This window comes from Crinia signifera, chromosome 8 (assembly GCF_055691185.1).
Source record: "Crinia signifera chromosome 8, ASM5569118v1, whole genome shotgun sequence".
Taxonomy (NCBI): Eukaryota; Metazoa; Chordata; class Amphibia; order Anura; family Myobatrachidae; genus Crinia; species Crinia signifera.
This window is the reverse complement of record NC_139224.1, coordinates 23,104,046-23,127,183: the sequence shown is the minus strand read 5'-3', so window position 1 is coordinate 23,127,183 and position 23,138 is coordinate 23,104,046. Positions and strand designations below refer to the sequence as shown.

At 42.2% G+C, this 23,138-nt stretch overlaps 1 protein-coding gene across 12 annotated transcripts in view; it reads right to left on the bottom strand.

Moving 5' to 3' along the window:
• FOXP1 (forkhead box P1) overlaps positions 1-23,138 on the bottom strand; it is a 552,073-nt gene that overhangs the window by 8,424 nt on the left and 520,511 nt on the right. For 7 of the 12 annotated variants that reach the window (XM_083155980.1, XM_083155981.1, XM_083155986.1 and 4 more), the window contains 6 exons: positions 17,603-17,804; positions 16,993-17,078; positions 15,308-15,409; positions 11,998-12,119; positions 7,848-7,917; positions 5,147-5,358 (listed from right to left, as the gene is read on the bottom strand). In XM_083155980.1, the coding sequence (XP_083012106.1) occupies positions 5,147-5,358; positions 7,848-7,917; positions 11,998-12,119; positions 15,308-15,409; positions 16,993-17,078; positions 17,603-17,804 (794 nt within the window). Of the gene's footprint in view, positions 1-5,146; positions 5,359-7,847; positions 7,918-11,997; positions 12,120-15,307; positions 15,410-16,992; positions 17,079-17,602; positions 17,805-23,138 lie in introns of those variants that run through there. The other 5 variants (XM_083155985.1, XM_083155988.1, XM_083155983.1 and 2 more) reach the window with 4 other exon arrangements.

Here is a 23,138-nt window from a genome sequence, read left to right as displayed (position 1 = left end):
TGTTGAGGTTAAAATGTTCCACCTCAACATTAGAGGTGGTGGAACACAGTTCCACCCCGTTCCCCCTCACTTTAACCCCTGGTAGTAACTCAACATGATGCTGGACTACAACATGGCTGGCCATACTGTTATTTCACTAATCATTCTGTGATTGCTGTTTACAGAGGCTTCTTCTAGGCCCCTCCTCTCTAGCCATCAGCGCTGTTGACTTTGGTCTCTAGAAAATCCTAGTGCTCTCCCAGAGTCTAGTGCGTGCGTGCAGGTCTCTGGAAAAATAATGCGCCACCCGGTTTCCCAGTGATTTTCTTACTGCGAATGAGTGAAATGCCAGCAAATTGGCCACTGCACCATTTCCCTGTTGATTTCTGCAGCGCTGTTGCTGTAGAAGCGGGGCTCTGTAGGGTAGATATATTAGTAAAAAAGGGTGCGTAATTCAAAGAGCAGTTCAGCCCTATTCCATGGATAACCAGGGCTTGACATTCTAGCCAAATGGGGGCAGATGACTGTAAGCTCCTCTGGGGAAGGGAGCTTACAGAATGTCACATTGTTGAAGCTCTTAAGCTGGCTATACAATGGTGCGATTGGCCACCCAATCCGATCAGTGGTCATCTGTGCATTGGATTGGAGATCGGACATGTTGCACGTCCCACCTCCGACTGGGACAGCCTCCTGGGATTGGGGAATTGGAACACATACAACATATCGTATGTGATCCTGCCGCACAGGAGGATGCTGGGTGAGTTTAAGGGGCATTGCACAGTGTATAGTGGGCTTTAGAAGCAGCTTGTACAGTTTTAGGCTCAGTTTGGCTTTAGCCAGCTTGTAGATCCAGATAATCAGATGGATGACGTGTTACCAAAAGAATGAAAGGTGTAGTGCAGGGGTGTCCAAACTTTTTGCGATGAGGGCCAGATTTGGTGAGGTGAAAATGTGTGGGGGCCGACCGTTCAGCCTGACATTCTTTGAACCATTAATCACATCAGAATGGTCCCCTACTCTGCCCCCATTCACTCTATGTCCCCCAGCCTGCCCCTTCACTGTATATTCCCCAGCCTGCGTCCTCCTTCTCTGTATTTCCCCCAGCCTGCCCCCATTCACTGCATGTCCCCCACTCAGCACCCACTCTATCCCCCTTCTCTTAATCACTGCCTCTATTCACTGTATGTCCCCAAGCCTGCCCCGCCCTCACTGTATGTCCCCCAATCTGCCCCCATTCACTCTATGTCCCCCAGCCTGCTCCTCCTTCACTGTATGACTGCCATTTACTGTATGTCCCCCACTCTGCCTCCATTCACTTTGTCCCTATGCCTGCCCCTCCTGCATTGTATGTCCCCCACTCTGCACCCATTGACTGTATGTCTCCCTGCCTGCCCCCTCCCTTCTCTGTATGTTACCCAGCCCCTTGTGTGAGCCAGATGATGGAGAGGCAAAGCAGGCACTGCATGGACAGGAGTAGGATACTTGGGCTCCTGCTGCCGCCCTCCTCCGCTCTACATATTACGGGAGCAAGCTTTCCCCTTGATGCCCCCCCTCCCCACACACTGCTGTCATTGTTATTGCGGAGGAGGGTGATATACAATTGTAGCAGCAGGGGTTGGATGCATACTCACCCGAAAGACGCTAAACACATCTAACTGTGGTGGCCGGCACCTCCTCATTGCTTGCACTAAAGGTGGGGACCCGTGCACACCGGGTCCCCACCTTTAGTATCTTGTGCTGTGCGTCCAGCATCTGGTGATCTGCCTGTTTCAGGCTGGAGGCTGCGGGCCGCTTGAAGTGACAGCACGGGCCACAATTGTATTTAATATTTTCTGTGCAGTATTTTCTAACTGGTCTCCACCAGCTACCCAGGGCCAGCTGTACCATTAGGCAGATGCCTAGAGGGGTTCCAGAATTTGTGGGGTGCCCCTGAGAACTATCACAAAAATTAAGGATGAGAGGCATCCTGGTTGAACTTAATGCAAACGACAGTGACGCCACCTCCACACAGTCAACTGAGGTTCTAGACATTGGTATTGGTGTGTGTGTGTGTGTGTGTGTGTGTGTGTGGGGGGGGGATCAGTAAGCTAAGGTGCGGAAAAACCTTCCACCAGCCCTGCAGCCACCAATTTGCTTAAGGAATTGGTAGACTAACTAAGATTATACTCTGACCTGCCAAGCCCATGGGCAACCACATTGGTGCCATAACTGACATGTTAACAGCAGCTGATTTAAGTGATGCACACTGGGTTCCTCAACATGAATCTTAGAATTGAAAAAAAAAATGTGCCAGTAAATACAAAAATCTATTATTATTTTTTTTCTTCTTCCAATTTAAACTTCAACTCTCTCTGGAACCGTTTAGCTGTAAACATTCTGACTGAGAACAGATTTTTATTTTATTTTCCACATCTCAATACTGCTTTTATTTGTCCACTCTGGAAGCGGAGGAGTGAAGCTTACGGCTGTTAAAAGGAATTGGGCTCCGATGGCGCGCACAGCGTGGTGCGCTCTGCTCTGTGGATAGCACTGTAAGCTAGGAGGATGAAAGTCCTGCAAACTCCTATTAAGAAATATTCTGCAAGCGGCATCTCGGGATAAAAAGTGCTGTGGCAATATAGCTTCATAAAGACGGGATAAGAAAGAAACAGAATGCAGTTATTGTTTCTCTGGCGGTGCTACAGTTCCCATGCTAACAAAGTAATGCTGGGATAATGTTAGTGTTAAGAGCCTGAGTGAGTTTAATTTATTGGGATGCTCGAAAATTAGACTCATCACAACTGTTTACGGCAGTTCCTAAAGAGGATGCCGCGTGGCAGTTAAACACAAAAATGTTTCTTGCCGGCATTAAGAAGAACCAAATTGCGGTTGCAATTAATCAAGTTACTTTTCTACAGAGTGCGGTAACTGTAAATATGTATCTGTGCATTATTTTCATTTACGAAGTAGCAGTTTAGGTACACATAAAAACGCTTGAGTATTTTGCTAAGCTTTTAAAGCATTGTAAATATCTCTCTCGGGGATGTGTAATCTGAAGTCTTCATTATTAGATGTGCTACAGGTTAATGTAGAATTTCACGTTTTAAAATAAGAACACACAATACATATGTCATTTTATAGGGAGAGGGGGCACCTGGTAGATCCCCCCACTGTATGTTCACAAGCAGTCGGGCTTGTTCTGCCAAGAACGGCCGGGTATTGATGAGCTCCCGGCTGCAGCTCGCCTCTTCCCGGCCGCAGCTTGCAGCCATGCCCCCTCTCGTCCCGCTGCAGGGGACAGGGTCACAGTTGTCGGGCCAGCTCGACAGTCGTGATCCAAGATTGAATACCCACCATATAGTCAACAAATTGAGTAAAAGCATATTAAGGCATTAAACTATTGGGTGGTATGCCCGGAAATTTTCCGGGCTCAGCTGATCTGCCGCAGCGGGCTGTCCCGGAAAATGTCAGGGCATACCACTAATATAGAATAGGTGCGCGCCAGTGGTGTCCAGGTGTGCACCACTAGCGTGGCACCTCTAAAGCCCCCCCCCCCTGTCGAACCCCCTCAGTGCCCCCCCCCCATCACCTTTGCTCCGGCGTACGCCAGAACTCCCCTGAACCAGCCACCAGCTGCCACTCATTTTACAGCAGCAGTAACGTCGGCGGCAGGCTCAGGTATGTTCGGCACGGCTCGGGGGGACTTGAGAGCGCTCAGGCACTCGAGTGCTCCAGAGCCGCCGCGAACATCCCCCAGCCTGCCGCCGACGTCACTGCTGAATGTGCAGCGGCGGCAGGGAAGCTCCGGCGTACAAATGCCGGAGGGGAGGTGAGGGGGGAGACGGGGAGGGGGTGCTTCCAATGTCATGTGGTGGGCTTAGCTGGTGCAGTACAAACCTGCCCTGGTAGGTTTGTCCTGCCCCAGCAAAACCCAACACTCAAGGGGTTAAGGGCCGGATTCATGTTTGTGAGCAAAGCAAAAAAGCAAGAAATTGTAGGGGTTATTCAGACATGATCGGTGAACTTCTAAATTGCAGGGCCCTGCAATCAGGTATATGCCACCCAGCCAGAATGAAATCCCGCCCTGTACAAGCCTGCGCATTGCTCAGCATGGCAGCTGGATTGGCGATTTGCTGCAAATCCATTTGAGAACCGCTCACCATCAAATTATTTTTCCAGTGTGTACAGTCGGCGTGTAGCCCAGGACATACTCAAGGGCTACGATAGAAGCAGTTGGATTGGGCCGGAGCGGACGTCACACACCCGCTCTTAAAATGCCTGCACACTTCCAGAAAATGAGTGTGTTTCCACCCCCAAATGCTAGCTTCCAGTCAATTAACATGCATACGTTCAGTAATTAAAAAATGTGTTGAATTTCATTGCAGGAAGGCGTCATGCATGTGGACTACAGGCCGAACGTATGCACAGTCTATCGATAATCGCCCGGCCTGCAATCAGGTCTGAATAATCCCCTTTGTGTCTGGAACAAACCATATTGCAATGCAAGGGGAGCAAATATATTTATATGGTTTCTCTGCAGGGTAAATACTGTCTGCTTTTGCATGTAGCCCACAGATGTTAGCTTAATTTTTACACTGCTATTTAGATTCAGTTTGAACACACCCCACACAAATCTGAAGGTGCCCAGACACTAGTATGGTTTCGGACGATTTCACCCAATTCCGACAGATTGGGGTGAGAAATCGGCCCAAATCGGATGTGTTTTATGTCCCCCTTGTGTCCGATGCGGGGTCTTGTGCGCATTGGACCTGAGGCGGAGGTAGGACCTACTGCCCATCCGACCTCCAACCACCTGCAATTCAGAATGGTTTTGTCCAGTTGCTTGCTTTTCTGCTTTTTCTTACAAACCTGAAGCAGGCCCTAAATAAAGAGCGCTCAGGGACAAGTGATCCAGAACCGGACCCTGCGATGGAAGTCACTTATCTAAGCAAAGCATTAGAGACACACAGACTGTCAATCAGAGTCTACGTATGTAAGCCATCCAGGCCACTTAATAAAAACATATTACAAAAAAAGGGATCATAGTTGTTTATGGAATTTGAGCATTGAATTGATATTGCCTGTTCACACCTGCATAGAAAATCATAATGTTCATAGAGGATCGGGCTGGTCAACATACTAGAAAATGAACTCGCCAATCATGCATCTGGCAAACCTTGATACTTACATTGCTTGCATAGGGGAGCACCCCGGGCTACTGTCGCTGCCGTTACTGTTGCCATGCTCCATCATGCCGTTCAGTTCTTCCCTCATGGCACTGGCCAAGCTGGTTAGAGCCGGGTTTCCCATGGAAGCGGTAGTGTATAGAGGTATACTGTTCTCAGCCATTGAGGTCTGTAGCAAAAGCCAGCAATAGAGAGGGCTCCATGTTATTGAAGGCTACTGGCACAAAGAAACAAAACAAAAACACAGGGTTCTCTGCAGCTATATTCCGATTTTTGGGGATTTCATAAGGTTCCTATGAGCGCTGACTACATGGGAACTTGATGAAATCTTACTACAATTCAACAAACGAGGCCAAAAAATAACGAATAACGTAATCTGCGGTAGATATTATTTTTATAATATGTAATATTTAGAATCAACCAGTTTTGGAGCCTTTGAAATATGTACAAGTTATCAACATAAATTATGTTAAAGGCCCATACACACTGTAAGATTATCTTTCCAATCTGGCTGGTTGAAATGAAAGTCTGGAAATTTCTGTGAAAAATGACAATTGACCGTTTGCTCTCAAACATGGAAAAAGAGAATAAAAATTGTAATTCAGACAAATTGGTTAAATTCTTTTATGCAAATATTTTTGTCAATTTTCCATTCCATTTTGGCCATTTTAATTTGTTCCCAGAAATGTCCAGATTTTCATTCCAACCAGCCAGATTGGAAAGATAATATTACAGTGTGTATGGGCCTCAACATACTCTGACAGATGTTTTGGCGCCACTATTAGATTAGAAACACAAATATATGTAAGAAAATGGAAAAATCCTTAACCTTAGCTTAATACTCAATAATGGCTACCTCCTCTAATTTGACATTTTCCTTAGCAAAGAAATCTACGGGGTGCATCTACTAAAATTAAAATATGTTGTTGCTATAGGAACCAATTTCTATCAATTATCGAGTATATTCTAGAAAATAACATCTGGAAGTCATTGGTTGCTTTAGTTTTCTATTAGATGTTTTAAGAAATCTTCCTTCTTGGTTTGCAAATTAACAAATTTCTGGGGGGGAGGGGGACATTATGTTGAGATTTAGTAATCCCAAAATTTCAAAAGCTCTTTTCAGGAGTATGGCTGCTTTATCTGTATTGAATATTACATTAATCTAAATCGTATATTAATGAGAAATATGCAATTTACAATTATTTATTTTCTATCAATTACAATAGTATCCAAAACTCTAGAGCTTTCATACTCCAATTAAAGAAAGGCTACATCATATCTAAAGGCAGATTTTTTGTTATTTATCTGCAAAAATGTTGAACCCTAAAAAAAATGTCCCTAGTTTTAAATATATTAACCAATTGCATGTTCAAAACCATTCTTATTTTCAAGATTTTATAAATGTTTAATCCAATTTTGTATGCATGATATGGAGGGATTGCAGCCCACTAGAGTCCGATCAGCAGCGGAATATTATTACAAAATATGGAATCTAATGAGAGCACAAAGTGCATAAAAATGAAAATGATAGGAAAAAAATACTAGTAAAAAAAATAAAATAATAAAATCTATGTAAATTCGCATTTAAAAAGTGTACGCATGCAAAATGTAATCATGTAAAAGAGAAAGAAAAAAAAAAAGACAGAAAAAGATAACAGCTCGTGTTACATTTCCAAAACAAGCACTGTTAAATCTGCTGAGCATTCTAATTGGAATTAGTCATCGTTAAGGAAGGAATCTGATAGAATATAGGATCATTTCATTTTGCCTTTCAGCCTCATGAATGTAAATTGTGCTTGTAATCTTAATAGTATTCTACAGACAGAACAGCCTTTAAAATCATATTTCACAAGACTCCAGGGACAGTAAGCAACTAATGAACAGTATTTACAATTCGTTCGTTTCACTGTTGTCACTGTTTGATTTCTAATAATTAGAGGATAGGCAGAAGGAAAACATAACTTGTTATTTTTCCTTGTTTGCTTTATCAAGTTTTACTGCGGATATAATTGCAAAAACAGTATTCACCAACGAGTATTATGCCATGATTTTGTATAACTGAGCATGTATTTACATATAAACTATACATGTAGAAGTGGTTATCGTGTCACAAAATGCAAATGAGGATACAAATCTAAAATATTCTGTAACGATTTAAAAGAAAAAAAAAGGCAATTTAATTTTTTTTAAATAGATTCAATAAAATAATAAACAAAAATAAATAAAAACTGATGCAAAAAATAAGAGTCCATCAGGAATGTGTACAAAAATGATATATATATTTTTTAAATCCTGCTTTTTCCCCTTTAGATCCCGGAACAATAGGAGGTCACATGACACAGTATTCTTTCATTCCACACATTAATAGCTCTGCTCGAGTAATTACACTTGTGGTATTTTTGCCTCAAGTGAAATTCTGAAATAAGAGGATGGAAATTATGATACTGCTGATAAATATTAATAAGTGAACTTTTAATTTTTTTGCCACAATATTCAAAATGCTAAGCATCTCACTAATGCTGAAGCAGGCTGATATGTGCGTGCCTCCAGGGACGGTAATGCTTTATGCATTTAAGAAAAAAAAAAAAAAAAGTTTAACAGAATTAAAATTTAATATCTAATTAGAGCCAGGATAATGTATTTTGCAATAAGCAGAAAAGACAGGCAATGGAGACATGAACAAGCGGCTATGGTGGAACTTACCTGCAAAGCAGCATTAAGAGGTGTGCAGTAGGCGTGACTCGTCTGAATGTTTTTAATAAGAGAAGGACTACTGCACGTGACAAATAAAGGAACAAAAAAAAAACAGGTTAGTAATAAAAAACAGAACTGTCAAAAATGTGAAAATGAATTTTTTTTTAAAAATTCCATAATTGCAATAAAATTTACAGTTAGACATTCAAGCTTTAGACCTGCACGGAGGAGGTGAATTTAGATACCGTGTAGGCTCAACACAATAAAGATTGTGCTGGATGTAATAGAAATTACAGCCTTGATGCCTTGCAAGTATAATTATTGTACAAATCATAATAACACCATGTAAAAAGCATTTTCGTGTTACCTACCAGTGTCTATCCTCTCTGTAGGCATAAATCAGAACATTGCTTTCATTATTTAACAAGGCAACAGACACCTTGCAATATATTCAGATAAAATTTTCTGCTGCAGAGACCAGTTATTTGGACACTGACACTAAAATCAAATCCCCGTTTTACCCCTCAAATGCTTCTATCTCACATTTCACAATAAAAAGAGCAGAAACGAATAAAACACTTGTCATTTATTTTTTATTAAAGGAATGGGGATGTTAGTGGTTTCCATAATTCAAAGCCCCTATATTCGAAAGGCATTGGGGTATTGAGTCCAATTCTTGCTAAAAATAATGGGGCAATATGCACTCAACATGGTAAAGTGCAGACACTGGAGTCAAAAAAAGACAACAGGTTTGTCTCGTTACTCACTCCACCACTTAATATATTAGTGCATGAAGATATTCAGAAGTACAGTATATACATTACTATGGCAGCTACTTTTATGGAAACTGAAAGGCTGGTTAACCACCTGCTGATTACACAGATAATTAGCTTTCAGTCTGATGGAGGGAGCTCTTGCCAGCAATACACAGTATGAGAAGTGTGGAAACCCTAACAAACACATTTCCAACTACACTGGGTTCTCGCTAGACCTCTACGTTGGATAGTTACATTATGTTAAGTGCAGTGTCTGTATTACTTGACTATCTAGAGCAGTGGTTCCCAACCCTGGTCCTCAAGTACCCCCAACAGTGCACGTTTTCCAGTTCACCCGGCAGGTGCACTCATTATTCAAACACATTTTAAAAGACCCACAGGTGGAGCTAATTATGTCACGTGTGTTTCTGTGTGGAGACCTGGAAAACGTGCACTGTTGGGGGTACTTGAGGACCAGGGTTGGGAACCACTGATCTAGAACAATGTATCATAAATATTAGCTTGGCATTTATAATATCAGAAAACCCTACAGAACTGTGTACAGTAGACCCTTACCAGGTGTGTAAGCAAGATTAAATGTTTTCTATATAAAATCGGACTTGGCAATATTCACAAATAATCATATTCTGTATATAAAAATTCATTGACCTGAGTATTAAGGCCCATACACATTGGGCGACTTTGAGTTGAAAGTTGCTCAAAACAGCAGGTTTTGAGTGGCTTTCAGCTCAAAGCCGCCCAGTGTGTATGGCCCGGCGGTGAGCGCTACTGCGCGCTCCCGCAACATCGCCGGGAAAGCTGTTCATCTGCTGGTTATACTTTCAGGACGGCTTTGCATAGCTCTGCGCTATGCAAAGCCGTCATCCCTCCTCCGTCAGCGCCGGGCAGGGGGAAAGCCGCTCAGTGTGTATGGACCTTTAGTCTGCACTCTTGGGAGAGGAGTATTGATTGTTATGATACTGTTACACATAGGTTCCTGCACCTAAAAAAAAGATCTACTGCAAGGTTCTAGTAACCCTAGGTTTACCATACCATCCAGCTTTCATGCTCCTCTAAGCAGGACTACGGAGTGCCAATGTGACAAGGGGAAATGGCCTTGCGGGTATTTGCACGCCATTGAGCAAAATCCCAACTTTTGTGGTGGCATGCCCAGCACTCCATGTGCTTCTGGCCATGCCCCTAGTCACTCTCTCCCATGCATAGATAGCGTATGAATACGCAACAGCATCCATTCACTGCTGCTCTGCTAAAAGAAGCAGTGGGTGAAAGGGGGTCCTTTCCAACTTACCCCTCCCCAGAAACACAGGACAGTATCCAAAATGAGCAACTGTACCGCTAAAATCGGTATGGTTGGGAGGCATTAGGTTTACTGGCAAGTAGACTGAATCTTTGAGCAGATGTTGGAATTAGTGGAGATGTTCCTACTGAAGTCTGTAATAGGCACCCCAGAGCTATTTATTATATGGAGTAATGCAAAAGTGAGCATTTATTTTGCAAAGTAAAAATATTATGATGTGATGAAGGGGTTGGATAATTTTTGGGGAAAAAAAAGTCAAATATTTGGTGTTTCTTGTCCTGTTGTAGTCCAATAAGGATGTTTGCCCTCCAAAAAAATACTGATAATAAATATCCCATTAACTCAAACCCAAACTGATGCATAACCAGAACTCCTTACAACTACCAATCAATCCCAAGTGGTCTCCAACTGCTTGTGATTGGCTGGCAATGAGAATGAGACAACAGGACTCATTAAACAGATGAAGAAAAACAAAGAACCAAAAACCCAATATTTAGATTTTTTTTGGTGAAAAAAAAAAAATCTAATTTTGTACATGATATTTTTATGTTACATTTTTTAAATTATGGATTCCCTTTTTTATTATACAGGGAGCATTGGTGGTCAGGTTTTCACTATATCATCGCGATCCCACAGACTTTTTGTTATAATAGAAACCAACACAGGCTTCTTGTGCGTTTTTGTGTTGGGTCTTAGCAGGCTTTGGTTTTTTTTTTTGCTTTTTAAACAAGGCACTGCAAATACAAACTTTTTTTAAATGGTGAAATGCGAGCCTGTAGCACTAGTAGTCCTCCTGCTGGTTCTGAGGCACTGAAACAGGGATTCACAAAGCACATGTGATGACCACAGGCAGTGTGGCGAGCAGCATGGTCTACCTTTCACTGCCAGTCAATCACCCACATTGTCCCTGCATATACTATCGACACCATGCCATAAATAAGGCTGCCTTGTGGTGTGAATCTGAGTGCACATCCTAAATGCGGCCTTGAGAAAATTGTCCATTGTAACACGTTAACCACCGAACACAAGACGTCAATCTTATTGCTGGTAAAACTTATCAAGTTAATATAAATTGATCCCAATTAAGAGAAGTATTATTGCGTTTAAGAATATTTGTGAACATTACCAAGTCTTATTATACATATTTACAACAATATCTATTGTCTGTAACAATGCCTAGGTTCCATCGCAAGATCTATACAACACCTTGACGTTTTCTTCTAATGTACACCAGTCTCAGACACACACAGTGGGGGAAGCCTTTTTGTGGACTTAACCAATGTTCAGGAAGCCTATCTGTACACAAGGAACTGGAAATATAACAAAGATTCTAAGAATACCAACAGAGCTTACAAAATGGCTTCCCCCACTGTGTGTCAGCAGCAGATACACTTAGAAACATACACATAGAAAGAGCACATTATTTGGAAGTTAACTAATAAAAAAGTTCCACAGATGTTAGATTTGCTGGATGAAATGTTGGCAAAACAAACATGCAGAGGGAAGCGGCTAAGAAGAAAAAAGGGCAAAATAAAACAAAAGCCAAAATCAAGCAAGTTAAAGCTCTTACTGTGCAATAAGCTCGTCAAAGTGTTCATCAGGGCAGTATTTTCGAGGACGGCCTCTCTGAATATGGCGGCCACGTTTAAACTCTTCATCATCAACAGTCCAAACGGACCCATACTCATCCTCTACTCTGATAAAGCACTTATGCAGGGAAAGGTTGGTGCGAATGGCACCCTGGGACCAAAGCGACAGCAAGAGGGGGATAAAGTGGAGAAAAAAAAATAAAACACAGGGGGTGGAGGGAGAAGGCACAAACGATGAGAGGAAAAGAGGGGGAAAGGAAAAATAACAATGCGTAAGCAAATGATTGGCGAGGGTTAATAGGCATTGGTGCCGATAAGCACCGGGCGTGTGATGCAGCAAACACCGAGGCAAGCAGGACAGGGGTACGGTAGGTATACAAAATGGCAGGGATGACGTAATGTGCTTCCCTCCCCCCATTGTGAGTGCATTTCTGTTATTCCGTCACCACATCAAACCTCAGACACACTACAAGAAGTTGAAATGATGGCGGACGTACCCACTGATCTTTTGTGGCCTCCTTTTTTGGAATTCTATTTCATCCACTGTCCATACTGCCCCTTTTACGTTTTCTACTCGCACAAAACACTTGTGTAGACTAAGATTATGGCGCACTGCATTCTGCAGCAGGGACAGGAGAGAAAACATTCATAGGTGAGCGCTAGGCATCAACAGCAATCATCACACACAGCGTCACGGGGGTGTACCACTTTTAGGAATCATATATGTTGTCAGGCTTTGGTGGCAGATGAGAATGGAAGGGAAGGTGCCGTGATTGCCGATGCAGAAAAATGTACCATTCATAGTTCAAGAGGATTTTACAAAACCACCCTTCACTTATAATCCCACTGGTCTTCTTAAATGAATGGAATAGAGTTTGTGTTTCATAAACCTTAATATTATCCAGTATATAGTAAAATGCATAACTAAAGGCATTGGTTCCCAGACCTGTTCCTCAAGGCACCCTAACAGTATGCATTTAAAGGCTATCCCATGCTTGAGCACAGATGGTTAAATTAGTACTTCAGTCAATTGGATCTAACCATCTGTGCTCAAGCATGGATCGTTCATGTGCTTTGAGGACCAAGTTTAGGGTGGGATATGTCATAGAGTCCAAGTTTAATGGAGGGGTGGGATGCCAGCCGATCCCGGGTGTTTTTCTAAAATAGGCAATAAATTACTAGGCATGGTTTTGCCATGGAAATGAATGCCAGTTTAATAAAAAAACATTTAATAAAATATCAGAGATCGTCTGGCATCCCTAATTACATATGCCTCTGGGAAGCACTCACTAAGAAGCAGATTTATTTGTCGTCTAGACCAGTGGTTCTCAACCCGGTCCTCAATGACCCCCCCCCCCCCCCCCCAACAGTTCACATTTTACATTTCTCCACACAGAATCGCAAGTGAAGAAATTAGCTCCACCTGTTTTTTAAAACGTGTCAGTGAATAATGAGTACCTGCAGGGTAACCTAAAAAACATGAACTATTGGGGTACTTGAGGACCGAGGTTGAGAGCCACTGGTATAGACTGTAAGAACTAGTGCAATATACATATATATCACTTTCAGCCACAGCAATGGGAACACCCTCTGTATACATTCTCCATTAATAGCCTTTTCAACAAATATACGTTCCCTAAAAAGTGATACTTTAATATTTTTATATAAAAAAACATAGAAATGGCAACATCATTCCTACCTTACCTTTTCAAAATCATATCGACATTCTATATAATCTGCATAAATCACTTACACAAAGGAGAGACAGACATTTTGTAGGCGGAGCCATTCATAACAAATGCAGCCTATCAGATAACTACTACTGTGTGACACCGCAGAGGGTCTCAGTAGAAACTGGACACTGATTGGCTGCATTCCCATAACTATTAGCTCATTCCACAATATGGCAGCTTCCATTATGCCTCGGAGAAGGGCCCACTTTAATTGAAAGCTAAATAAATATGTGACGTTCAAGAACTATATTTCAACTTATGAACATATAGCACAAAGTATATACAATCACTATATCTATGTAAAATAATGCCATTTTATCTGTTTATGACTTTTTACAAACAAAAGAATCGTCACAATAACATAATATGAAATCTGTAATAAGGACTTAGGGCAAAGCTGATTGGGGTATTTTTTTTTTTTATTCAACATTTTTTATTTAGTCAATCCTCCTTACAGGCAATTATCTTAAGTATTGCTATTAATTACCCTGAAAACATCGTAAATTGCTTGGGTAATTCAGTCCATCGTTTGACCATTTATCACGATTTATAGTGGAATAATATGTTAATGTTTGTTTTACAGTACAAATACGGCTTCACCCCCGTGGTAATGATTGCTCATGTTATATGTTCTACAGAATGCAAAATACCCCAATTCTTTAATGGGCTGTACAAATAAATAAAACATATAACACCTGGTTTATACAATGGATAATCTTGGCATGATCAAGTGAGCTGTGAGCGGCGCTGGCATTTTTAAGCTGTGACTGTTCTTATTTTTGGGGTGCGATATTTAACTAAGCTTCAATTATTTGACTTGTCTGTTTTTGTATTTATTTATACTAAAAGTACAGATGCTGTGAGTGGCGCTGGCACTTTTAGTGGATATTTCGAGGACCTCTAACAGCAACGTTGACACCCACAGGGCTAAGGAACCATATTCACTGCATATTGCGGCAATACAGATCATTTTTACAGCAAACTGTATCAATTTGAGTGGCGGGGACTCTGGGTCAGATAAGGGCGTCTCACAGCTATCAGGGAGAAGTAAAGTGATCCCTTTATTTCCCCAACATTACAATATACAGTCAAAATCTGCAGACATGCTTTGCAATTAAATACTGTCCGCATAAAAAACTATGAGGGTTGATAGGCAGTCAGAACGCAACTGAATTCTTCCCATGAACAGCAATTTCCACAAATTTTAAGCGTAGATTTCATTAATAAATAGGCCTCCTTGTTATGTTTACATAACACATGATTATATCGGTTTCTGTATCTCTTCAGTTATGAACACAGTGGTAGATGTATGAAGCAGTGATAAGGGAGAAGAAGCGAGCCAGTGGAGAAGTGGCCCATGGCAACCAATCAGCTGCTCTGTATAATTCTATAGTATGCAAATTATAGATGTTACTTCAGCGCTGATTGGTTGCCATGGCTCCTTCTCCTCTGGCTCACTTCTCCTCCCTTATCACTGCTTCATACATCTGCCCCATAAAGAGATATATGCAATGGACAATACAATTCTGTGCTGACGGAGTTTCCCTTTAAAGTGAACACACACAGTAGAGGTAGCCACGTTTATTGCCTCAAACAACATTAATGTGAGTCTACGCCATCAATTCTCTAGTCTGGAGATAGAATCCATTAAAGTGTTTATAGTGAGGAGTTGTATACTTGTATTCTTATGGGTATTCATACAGCCCATAAAATGGTCACCCTCACTAGAGGCAGGTTATATACCAGTGGTTCCCAAACTGGCGGCTGCGGGAATTAGATTGGTGGTCTAGGACAATGTGTCAGTCAAACAATGTGTGACAAACAGTAGTGGAACCTGTCCACCTCCATATAATAACGAACAACCGGACAGCACAATTTACTTAATTCTGAATTTCTGAAGTGCCGGAATTCAATATCCTGATACTTTAGAACACCGTGATTCAATAAAGTTTGGGAACCACTGGCGTATAACTCTAATACAATTTTATAACAACCTTTTAGCCCTTTCTCCAACATCTGCCCATGAATCTAGGTATGGGACGCCTGTTAATTAGGTTAAATAATTCAGGTTTACCTTCCACGTTGCGGCATTGCGCCGAAAGTAGGCAAACATTCGCGTGAACCAGTTGTAGATTTCATTTAGTGTTAGCTGCTTTTCCGGAGATTCAAGAATTGCCTAGAAAATATGGCAAAAACAAAAAAATGATGGTACGGAAAAAGTTAGTTTGATGACAATTCTGCGACACGAATATAGCGCAGAGCCGGATTTTCTTTTTTTTTATGTTTAAACTGATTTTATTTTACCAAGCATAGTAACAAGTGCACATCTGTAGATAACTCAGGTTCAGATGCTGCCGAAATGGCTCATTACGAATAAATACGCCAGACTTCACAACACGATCTGGGATTAATACCTCTATTTAGCAATTCAATAACAACATTGAAAATGGAATTATCTAATTGTTTTGAGTTTTTATTTTGGTTTCCGAGTGGAAATATTAATTTATCAGTCATTCACAAAGCAGGATCAAAGCAAACGGGAAAACATTCCACCAGCTGATTACAGCTCAGTAATTATTTAGAGCTCAGATTAATTCTTGGGATCAGAGATTCCGGTAGTTTGTGATAATTGACTTGCCATCTTTAAACAGCCTCATTTTCACTGTTGTGTGAAATGAATTTTCTAATAATCACATCTTATTGTAATACTTAATCAAAAGCAATTATGTTAGATATGGCCGTTTCCAAAACTCTTGTGGCAAATGAAAAAAAAAAAAAGGATTACTGAAAGGTTTCGTACTCGCGTATAATCACCGGTATTTTGCAAATTATGTTTACTAAAAACAAGCGTGTAAATATTTCTATAAAGGTTATATCCAAATAGGTTAAAAAGCACATGCCTTGTTCTTGAGAAATTTTAAATAAATTAATAATAAAATAAATTGTGTCCAGGTGCGCTTTAACAGTGCAGGCTCCGAATGGGCCTCCTCCTCCATAGTTCCTGAGTCTACTGTGTATGTGCAGGTCTCCGGCACTTCCAAAGACACCTCTATTGCACATGTGCAAATCACTTGCAAAATGTTCATAGCCGCCATTTTCCCACTGATTTTTGCCACAGTGTTGCCTGACTGTCGGAGAGGTGAGTGCGATTAACTGTGGGCCTAGATAGATACACCAGTGATTTTGGTGTGTTTTTTACTAGTTATAGTGTAAAAATCTATTTTTGACATTAGGGGGGTGTTGCACTCCTGATGCATTGGAGGCAGCCACCCGCCAGTGCTGTGGACACACCCACATCCTGTTTTGGAAACTCGTCATATCGGGAGGAGTCTTACTAAGATGGGAGTTCTATTTTAGATGGGATGTTGCCCATAGCAATGTAGAATCTGGTTTCTATAGGCAACATCCCATCTTCGACGATACATATATTTGCATGTAGGCAAGTGATCTCTATAAGCTGGCGAAACATAATATTAAGTTGTTATAACAGTTCAGCCCACCTCAATGGTCAAGTTTTAAATTGAGAAAGTTAATTACTCGGATCATTAGCCCTGATACAATGTAGGTAAGTAGTGCAAAACTAATTTATGGCTATAAAATGGAACGTTACCATACTGAACAAGGCTCAACCAATGTCTGGAAATGAAGTAATGAAAGTAATTCATCACATTATGTTGCATTCACTTACATCCAGGATCCCCCCTTCTTCTCTCGGTTATCACACCTGTACTGAACACAAGGAATGTTTTGCGCACTCACCTGCCTAATTAACGATGCGTACGTAAAGGGTGGTCTGACTTCTGCATTTTTGTAAAACTCTTGGTTCTGTGCAATGTCTGCCACGTATGTAAAAGAGAAAAAACAAAAAGGTAAGACATAAGACAGTGGACAACAAGAGGTAGGTAGCGGATGCAGTCAATTCACCGGCAGTCAAAATACGACAATCATTGGCAGTCAAAATACCGACATGTTCAAAATGCTGACATTCATTATGCCAGCATGGTCAAAATACAGACATTTAAGATGTCAACATGTCAAAAAGTCGACAAGAGTTTTTCATGTTTTTTTTTTCTTTGAAACCGACTTTATTATAATGCCCACTGGGATCGTGAAGTAAGAACATAGGTCCATGTCAACCTACATCAACAGACACCCAAAACCATACGTCGCCTTTTTGACATGCCGACATCTTGACCGTGTTGGCATTTTAAACATGTCTTTATTTTGACCGTCGGGAAATCATACTGAACCCGTAGGTAGCTAGAGACATTGCAGTGGTTGTGTAACTACAGGACACAGCTGCCACTCGTAGTTCCACAGACACAACACAGAGCCACCAGCTGTCCTGATCATAGACATTTCCACTTACCAGAAGAGATGGGGACATTGTATTTGTCAGAGTACCGCCTCCGTATGGGTCCCACATTGTGGATGCTGGTGGTAGTGATAACTGAAGGTCCCTGGGAAAGAGGAGTGAGTGGTGTGGTCGGGGTGGTGGGGGTGTGAGGTAAGCTTTGTGGGGATGGTTCAGATGCAGTCTTTGAAAGGGTGGCACTGGATACCAGGTTGAGCTGCAAACATACAAGAATATTAAGACAATTAAAGAAGTGCTTAGTAATGGCAAGCCTAGCCAATCAAAAAGCTATATGCAAATTGGGCTGGTACGCTGTGGCAGAGATCTGTGGAAGTTCAGTTTAAAATTCAAATAGGGGAGCCACACCCTCTGCCAGAGAGTCAATTTAGAATGTCAGTTGGTGACAGTAGGTGTGGCTTCCCTATTTGAATTTTGAACTGAGCAACAGCCCCTCAGGGGTGTTTGGCCTAGTACATAATAATGTACCAGCCTCTTACGCAGACCATGTATCACATTGCTACTTTCTAGTGTTTCCAACATCGGAATGTCATGTGATACACAATTTACATGGACGATTGTTGATAGGTTTGACTCGGTGAGAAGACTCGGGCAGGACATTCTAAGAAATGTGGCAGCGTGCGGCGAGCGTCGTCCCAAGTATTTCATTGCAATTACCCCCTTTCCTCCAATATTATTGAGCTGTAGACTTTCAAGCCAAACCTGAGAGCTATATTTGGATAAACGCGATAGATCGGAAAGCCGGATAAATCGCTGTGGTAAATATAATACACCAATAGATCATTATGTCACTGTGAAATCTAAAACACGGCTATGTTATGTTAAATATAGGGCAGACTTTAAACAAGCTGCCACTGTACATGGTATAAACATACAATGCTTCTCTCACCACATACAAATTAATTATACACTTTCATTTGTTGTTTTAATATTTCATCAGACCGATGTTTAGGTTAAAAATGAAGTGTAAACATCTCCTTCGTAAGCGGTGATCGCCGTATGGCCGGATAGTATCACAAACCGACGCACATAACACTCGTCGTTCAACTTTACATTGAGCAGAACACTAATATTAATGTGACAAGGTTCCTTTAATTTCTCATTCCACAAACTTATTTTTCAGATATAAATTACACCTTACGTACAGGGCCACATTAAATACGGCAATCAGTCAGTCTTATTAGTGATATTCAATCTCCCGCAGCCAGATCCCGACAGTGGAAATGGCGGCGGGGCCCTATTCAATGTCGTCTTCCCCAACAGCATTGAACAGGGGATCTCATCCGAACGAGCCCGACTTCACAAGCAGTTGGGCTCGTTCTGCTGAGAACGGTCAGTGGATGACAAGCTCCCGGCCTCAGCTCGCGGCCACGCCCCCTTCTCGTCCCGCTGCAGGCAGGACATTGAATCCCGCCTGCAAATTCTCGGTCGAGCAGACCGAGAACGGGACAGGGTTACGGCTGTCGGGGCAGCTCGACAGCCGTGACCCAAAATTGAATACCCCGTCGAGTCTTTTTTTTTTTTTTTTTTAACAATAAATTAGTTATAAAATAAAAATGCAGAACTGTGTAATTGCCATTAAATATAATTTGCCGGTGTAACGTGAAATTGTATAAGATCGGTGCCAAAAAACATATGCGGTCATGTAACAGAAAGGTACAGTATATGGTATTAATCAAGAGAACCTCTTTTGTTTCCTTAATTGATTTTAAAGAACGCTCCCTTATCAGGCATAATCTTAGAATTAATTCTGTTAAATGCATAGATCTATCATGAGTGAGTGGGGGAAGGGTATGTCGCCGATGCGGCATTAAAAGCAGGATGAGCGAGCTATCTTGGAACCATGAGAGCTTCTGTAAACCTTTGTGAAAAAAAATAAACTGCTTTTAAAAGGAATTTTATCCTTACGGTATAGACAAGAGTTGTAGTTCGGAGATTCTGTGACCTTTAAAGTTTATCAATATACCTCAACTCATATTACAAGCTAGGCCTGAGTGCGATATGAGCTGTGATTTAATGATAATCCCCAGAGTACAGACATGTAATGCAGCCTTTTAACAGTTTATTATACAAATGTCTGTCATTTTTTTACTTGGTAAATGAAATACAGATGTAGATTTTCAAGTAGCGGAACAAAAGACAAACGTGCACAAGACAAAATTTTGTTTCCATACACATTTGAGGTGGTGTCACATTATGTCTTACTATGTAGTATACTGTATACACTACTATAGTTAGTATATTATATATATTTGGTATATTGGGGTGAAATATTGGATCATCCTAAGAAACTGCTTGTGATTGGGCAATATGCACAATTTAGGGGAGTATTCAACCTGGAAGTCACGGCGGTCGAGCTTGCTCGACCGCCGTGACCCTGTCCCGTTCTCGGTCAGCACGACCTGCAGCGGGATGAGAAGGGGGCTTGGCTACGAGTTGTGGCCGGGAAGAGGCGAGCTGCAGCCGGCGGCTTGTCACTTCCCGGCTGTTCTCGCTTGTGAAGTCGGGCTCGTTCTGCCGAGATACCCTGCTCAATGCTGTCGGGGAAGACCGCATTGAATAGGGCCCGGCTGCCATCTCCCTCGTGGGGAGATGGTCGCCGGTGATTGAATAACCCCTTAATCTTGTTTGGATGGAATGCTCTATTATATGCTCTATGCTCTATTATATGCTCTATTATATGAATATATATTTCAAACTTCTTTACTGGCTCGGAATGTCCGGGTGAAGACCTCCCAGATTCCACAAACTAAAGCTGGTAAGACATCATTCATAGAAATAGTGCTTTAGCTATGCAGTACAGCCGATATAGATTTACAATCATCTTGCCTGCGTGTCATGTCTGATGTCATAACTGGGTGGGCATTTAAATGTATCCACCTGGTCAAGATGTCCGTCACTGGCGATTGTGGTCAAATGTCATACAAGCAGTCAGATATAGCTACATCTGGCTCTGTGTACAGATGTCGCCGATGAGGGACATCTTGACCGGGCAGGTACATTTTAAATGCCCAGAAGGTATGACATCATACATGACACACAGGCCAGATGAATGGCAAGTATGTATGCACACAGATGCCTCGGAACAGCGGATCCATCAGCCAGGTATATGCCCAGCTTAACTCTGCTAAGTGGATGGCACAAAAGCTTGATGATGCATTTTGTGTCCAATGAGTTATCGCCCCACCCTCCAACCTCCCAACTCAATTTGTGGCACTGAACAGTAGTGTAACACACTCTGGGGGGTATTCAATCTCGGACACAATTTCCGCCTGTGGAAATAGCGGCCATCGCCTATACAATGCTGCCGTCTTCGACAGCATTGAAGGCAGTTTCCGACAAAACCGATCCAACTTTAAAAAAAAAATAGGTTTTGTTTTGTCAAAAAGTGGCTCGTATTGTCGAACTTGAGGCCATTTCTCAACATTCTTCGGCCCTTTTTCGCCAAACCTCAGACCTAACGACACTCGACAGTTGGAACATTGAATTCCGACTTGTAGAGTTACAGTCAAGAGAAGCAAAAACGGCATGGGATTTTGACTGTCGTGATGTTCCATGTCGGAATCCCAGATTAATTAAACCCCTAAGGGTACTAAAAAAAAGCCAGCAAGCATTATATTTTTCTATATACATACCCTACCACCACAGCGTGGCCAATAACAGACTACCAGTGGTGATACTTACACAGCTAGACAGAACAATGGAGATGAGAGGACGCCTTTAGTGTAGCCAAGATCACATCTAAACGGTGGCTTTTGAGAAGACAGTGGGTACAGGAGGGGCGAAGGTGGCGATTTCAGAGGCCTGACAAATGACAGCGATTCACGCCCCGCTGCTGGGATACCACTAATAGTAGGAAGAGTAAGCAGCCAATCTTGGCTAATTACCAGATGAAATTGTATTGTAAGAGCTCTAATTAGAAGATACTTATGGAGGTGATCTGATGATTAAACGCTGCATATGAATGACCCCGGACGGCAGCCAGCGGTGGTGAAGGGTGTTTGCTGGAATATTTGGTTGAAACAGTAATCTTATTTTAAGAAAGGGAGGCAGCAACATTTGTAATAATAGCTATGAGGTAAACTAATTAAAAGACGGATGCGGGAGGAAGACGGAGACTTGCTGCAGCTGATGCTATTCCAAAACAAAGTGCCAAGTCTCAACAGTGGAGCAGCAGCCGAGTGGAAAATGTCTGCCTGACCTCTGCCCCCGCTATTAATTTGCAGGAAAACTAATGACACATATACATATTCCCACAAAATTGTTCTAATTGCTAATTTGCCAAAGGAGCCCAGTTTCCAAATTAAACATGACTGCAATCTGTGAGGAAAAAGAGAACAAAAAGCTGGAGCTGTGAGCGTGGGGCGTTTCATCTTCCACATCTATTTGTAGGCTTAACCCACAATTTGATGAAATGCTGACCCTGTCAGTCGCTATTGAAGGCTTTTATTTTCTTTTACTTTTTTTTTTTCTTTTGTTGGACAGTGAGATCTGCTGCATGTAATGTTCCCGTGCTCTTCCCTGGCTCAGAGAGGAAGCATGGTGCTGGATCCTGAACACTAGGATACGTAACTGGAACTGCAAGAAACATGTCAGCCAACGTGTCATACAGGGCCCCCATGACTTGTGGGCCAGGCCTGTACTGCTGCAGCCTTTTTTAAACCCTTAGTGACCAGAACTATGAAGCGCTACTTCTGCTTGGCCCGTCTGACAAAACTCTGGAGGCGCTGCCTCCGCCTGACAAAACTCTGGAGGCGCTGCCTCCGCCTGACAAAACTCTAGAGGCTCTGCCTCTACCTGACAAAACTCTTCGAGGCATCTCTGCCTGGAAGAACTCTGATGTGTTTGCCTTTGATGGTAATCGATGGTTTATTACCGATGTTGAACATTTCTGCCATCGAGGGGGGAGAACCAGATGGTTTTCCCTTAATCAATGGCACAGCAAAACCAATGTTTTGCTTTTGTTTTTTTTAAAGTGCAGGGACACGGAGCATAGCCCCACCCAATGTTTGAAATGGCCCACAGGCCAATCAGTCAAACAAAATGGATGACCACCGATAGGTAAATATACCAATGGTCATCCATTGCATTGTTTAACACTATCGATGGCCAGTTGCTCTATTGCCATTGATAGAAGAACTCTGATGCGCTTGTCTCCTCCCAGCAGAACTCTGTTGTGCTGCCTCCACCTGGACGAACTCTTGACACACTTGCCTCCCCGCAGCAGAACCCTGACACGCTGCCTCCGCCTGGCGGATGCTCTGATGTGCTTCGCCTGCCTGGCAGAACTCAGAGGCACTACACTAGTTCCGTAAGCATTTTGCACTTATCAAACTTTACTACCTAGGAGGAATAAAAGGGCAAGTCTCATTTAGGCAAAGGGGCTAATGCATGTCAGCAATGGGTAATCTTCAGAGAAAGATAGTTTCCACTGCTGTCCTATCCAAACTGGGATGTTGAATAACACGTCATTCTAGCCCCCCGCTGTGTGTACAGAGGGAGGAGCAGAGGCCAAGATGACTGTAGTCCCTTC